Source organism: Chiloscyllium plagiosum, chromosome 13 (genome assembly GCF_004010195.1).
Source record: "Chiloscyllium plagiosum isolate BGI_BamShark_2017 chromosome 13, ASM401019v2, whole genome shotgun sequence".
Lineage (NCBI taxonomy): Eukaryota > Metazoa > Chordata > Chondrichthyes > Orectolobiformes > Hemiscylliidae > Chiloscyllium > Chiloscyllium plagiosum.
Window position 1 is genome coordinate 60,079,612 of NC_057722.1, and position 4,783 is coordinate 60,084,394.

Below are 4,783 nucleotides of genomic sequence, written 5' to 3' on the forward strand. Positions count from 1 at the left end.
TGAATCATACTTTTCAAGTGCAATCGCACCTTAATGGTACTCCAGCTTAACAGTTGAAGTTAAGATAAATTAAATTTATTTCTGGCAGATAGTCTGATTTAAAATTGAGCATGACTCTTCTTTGCCACTTCCCTTTAAAAGAGACAGCCAAATTTTGTGTATCGTTCAACCACATCAGTTCCTTGCTAAATGCAACAGTCGCTGACAACTTTAAGAAAAAAACTTTGGTATGCGGCAGACACACCAACTTTTCATGTCACACAGATAGCTTTAGCTGGCATCAGCAAATTTTGATGTATAACACGATAAGCAGCAAACATGGTACACAAGTTCAAGCCTCTTGAAGTTTTTTTTCAGAATTTATGGGATATGATTGCTCAACATGATCTGCAGCATCCTCGATATTTTTGGATTATGTTGTCGGTGGTATCATCGCTATTCGTTGGAAAATATAAAAAGGGAAAGAATGTAATGGTTATCGTTTGTCTTCTTTTGTTCATCTCCCTAATTGACACTATGATAACTGTAATTGAGTTATATAGCTTTTCTCTTTGTTACTCTATTTTTGTACCTAATCTACTTTGTACTTAAGATGTGTATCTAGTTAATTTGTGCATGAAATAGCACCTTGTTTAGTAACATTATGAACTTTTCACTGTACTCCTGTACTTTGTACTTTTGGTCGGCACCGAGCAGTTTGGCCAAAGAGCCTTTCTCCGTGCTGTAGGAATCGTGTTACTCTACTCTGAGTGAGATGTATAAGCAAGAAGACACATCTGCCAGCATTGGTATCAGTCCAACATCCTGTTACCAAAGCAGCATTATTGGTAGCGTGATCTTCAAGGATTTCCGCTCATATTCCTGGCTAATCCCATATGATAAAGTATGCTCACAGAAATAGTCAACATTAATAAGCAATTCATAAATACCGTTGCAGATGACGATGACACTCATCTCAGTATCGCACTTCTGCTGGCCGGAAGGACTGAGCGCACACTCCGACAATGAAGATTCTGTTCCTTTGCACTGAATCTTATCCAGGAAGGCAGGTCCATGTGGGATGGGATGTACCTGTCCTGAGAGATAAAACTCACAGCCAATTTGCTTGCAGACAACCTCTCCAGCAGCTGAATCCCACGAATTACTACAAACGGACTTCCATTGACCTCGGTCATAAACCTTCAATATCCCACCACATGGCGCGTGTGGCCCCAACAATGTGGGGTTTCTGAGCTCTGTTAAAAGTCGAGGAGAAAAAAGATTAATTTTGCAAAGCTCTCCCAACTTTCTTCTGAACTGAAGAAAGCATCTTGGAATCTTTATAATTTGACGCAATAATTACACAGATTCATCGGAGTCGATTAGCTCAGTTGGTTGGACGGCATCGAGGTTGACGACATGCAGAGTGATGGTGCTGTTTGATTCCTGCACTGGCTAAGGTTATCATGAAGGATTCTCCTTCTCAACTTCACCCCTTGACTGAGACGTGGTGACAGGCAGGTTAAACCACTACCAACTGTCTCTCTCCACTGAGAGTGCAGTACCAAAGTATGGGAGGACAATGACGACTTGACCTTTAGTTGCACAGATTCGCCAGATTATTAAAGTTTTCATTGTACTAATGCAATTTGTTTCAAAGTGCTGCTGTGTTCACAGATTTTGGCTGGACCACTCTCTCTGAAATCTTTCATGACTCCCACTGAGTGCTTGTGTTATGGGCAGAATTACTGAAAAAGAAGTTCCTGTTTTTGCCCTCTTCATCTGTGCTACTGACCATAATTGCATTACAATTTCATTTTGGAAATACTTCATTTTATTAATCTTCAAAATGTGATATGACTGACTCAAATGGTACAACATGGTCAATAGGTATGGCACAACTTGGACTGCCTGTATCTGGAACAAGAAGAGTGAAACTCTGTTTATTGGAATGACCAATGCATGCTTATTGTGCAGCCAAATTGAAACTAAAATGAGAGTCATAGTCCCCGAATAAATGATCGTCAAGCTTTTTTTTGCGCACAACTGAATGACTTTCCAACCTCTAAAATTCCAACCGTGACTCTTTTTCTTTGTTTTATTCATGTAGTAACCACCACTAGTGACCAAGTGAATATTTACAAGCAAAACCCATTATGGGCAATGTAAACCATCAAAGGTAGCAGGATAGTTGTTGCAGGGAGAGCTGGAAGGAACTAAATCAAAATGGAGTTGGAAGGTGAAAGAAAGCACTGCATTTCTTGCGGTGCCCACCTCTCTCTGAAGGCATCCAGAGCAGTGGTGGATACAACTTGATCCTCCTCCAAGGGCACTGCAAAAGAGGGGCAGACAGTCAGCAAGTATGACCCCCACTATAGTCTGCTGCCTATTTACAGCTGACCTGGCCATAATAAGGAGCAAACCCATGAGGAGATGCTCTAATCAATCCACTCTTCTCTGTACCAGATGTCCAAAGATCAGGAGTGTGGGGAAAACTGCAATGTAAAACACAATGAAAGATTTTTCAAATATCTAAAAAGGGAATGCAAATGCCCACACCAATATAAACACGGTCCATGGACCCCATAGTCTTATGTGCAGTTCTGTTTGTCACACTATAGGAAAGATATGATTGCACCAGAGAAGATGGAGAGGAGATTCAGGGCGATGCTGTCTGAGCTGCTGCTTTGCTCAGAGCAGAGAAGGCTAAGTGGAGATCTGTTTGAAATACACAAAGATCTGAAGTGCATAAACAGGTAGATAGAGAGAAATTATCCCCTTAGTAGTTGGGTCAACAGGCTGCACTACAACTTTAAAGTCAGGGTCAAGAGGTTTACGGTGGGTTTGATGAGTAAAGAATTCATTCTTAGGGTTGTGGGTAAATGCAATTCACTGCCTGCAAGGGTGGTGGAGGCAGGAACTGGCACCACAGCTAAGAACTCATTTAGGTGAATACTTGAAATGCCTTCAAATATAACGCTATGAATTAAGTGCTTGAAAAGAGGATGTTAGTCAATGCATGCATGGTAACAGGTGTATGACAAGCTGAAGGGCCTTTTTACCTGCAGTAAATCTCATAAAGAACAGACACGAAGGGCAGCATGTGCTTCATCTCAATCACAGTCACATTGGAAGTCAAGAGGACAAATTGTCAACAATTTTGCATAGTCACCTATTTAATTGCTGAAGGATTGTGAACAATTTTTGACACGATTCTTCATATAATTGGCGTTATTTTACCATTATTATACATCCTGGATGTTGCTTGAGCTGGAATGTTTTCTCTATGAGAACAGACTGTCAGGCTGGGTTATTTGCTTTACAGCAGAAAAAAATGGGATGGTCATCCAACTGAGTTACAAAGGGCAGAAAGGGCAGATAGAGGAACCTTTCCCCTTATGAGAGAATGTAGATCTAAGGTGTTTTAGGGTAGATTTACGAAAAATATTTTTCACTCCGATGGTGGTAGCTACCTGGAATGCACTGTCAAAAGGAATGTTAGATGTGAGAATCATCACAACATTTGAAATTAAACTTCATGTACACTTGAAATGATAAAGTAGACAAGTCTGTGGGCGACGTACTGACAAAATGTATTAGAGTAGATAGGAGTCTGATGAATGAAGGGCTACGATGGACTGATGGGCCTCTTTCTGTGCTGTAATATTGTAAGACTCTAAGAGTCTACTGTGTTGCTTTGAAATCAGTGTCATGAAGAAAACATTGACAGATTTCAAGCCAGTCTTCGTGGTTGCAATGTACAAGGCATGTTAACAAGAAGATTAATATTTATGCCAACTCACTATCATGATGCCTGAGAGATCATAAATACATATTTTCTGAGAGATTGTGAATGATTTTTTTTTAACCTGGTATGAGAGACCATACTGTTAGACTGCAGGAAAAGCTTAGGCATTGACTATCATTGCACCACACTTCCTTTGCATAACAAAACTATTGATACATTACATAGAAAGTCATAAAATCCATGAATTCTATATATGTCTACTAGTGAATTCTAAAGCACAAAGAGTTCTAGTTGTTGGTTACATTGTTCTTCATACACCAAACAAAGCACGCTCCATTTGCATAAAACTTTAAATTGCATTTGCTGTCACTATGCAGTTTAAGTGTGACAATCTGCATAGAGCATGAAGAGTAGTTATTATTTTTTGGGACGATCATGCATTTAGTTTCTTCAAGCTTGCACCTCACCATTCTGATGTTCAAGATACCAAAGGCTGATTCAGCAATAAATTACATCAGGAACTAAATTATTTCATAATATTTCAGTAATGTTATCACACCAAATCTGGACTTTGTCATGAAGGCCTCAACTTATTCATGGCCCATAATTAATGAGCAATTTGCCTTTCCCACCTAATCCTTGGTGAAGTATTATGCACAGTGCTATAAAAAATTTTGTCTATTGTAAAGTATCCAGGATCATGGCAAACATAAGTTGCTTTCTAAAAGCGTCTCCAAAGTGCTGACTTTGTTTATCCTGTGTATATGTACCAGGAGACCGATTGATTAAGTGGGAGGATATGATTCAGAAACAGAGGAATCCCTCTGGTCCTTATTATTGTTTGGTGAGTAATTTTTATTTATGTTTAAATGTTTAAATGTACATGAGAACGTTTCAGAATGTCCAGAATGGATAGCTATGTGTTTGTGTGGAGAATACAATGGGAAGCTATATCTTTTAAGGAGAAAGTGAGGGCTGCAGATGCTGGAGATCAGAGCTGAAAATGTGTTGCTGGAAAAGCGCAGCAGGTCAGGCAGCATCCAAGGAACAGGAGAA

At 39.6% G+C, this 4,783-nt stretch overlaps 1 protein-coding gene across 1 annotated transcript in view; it reads right to left on the reverse strand.

The window, feature by feature from the left end:
* The window catches only part of LOC122555635 (deleted in malignant brain tumors 1 protein-like), a 122,536-nt gene that overhangs the window by 28,577 nt on the left and 89,176 nt on the right, over nucleotides 1–4,783 (reverse strand). The window contains exon 15 of the mRNA XM_043701633.1: nucleotides 930–1,235. Within this exon, the coding sequence (XP_043557568.1) occupies nucleotides 930–1,235 (306 nt within the window). The remainder of the gene's footprint in view (nucleotides 1–929; nucleotides 1,236–4,783) is intronic.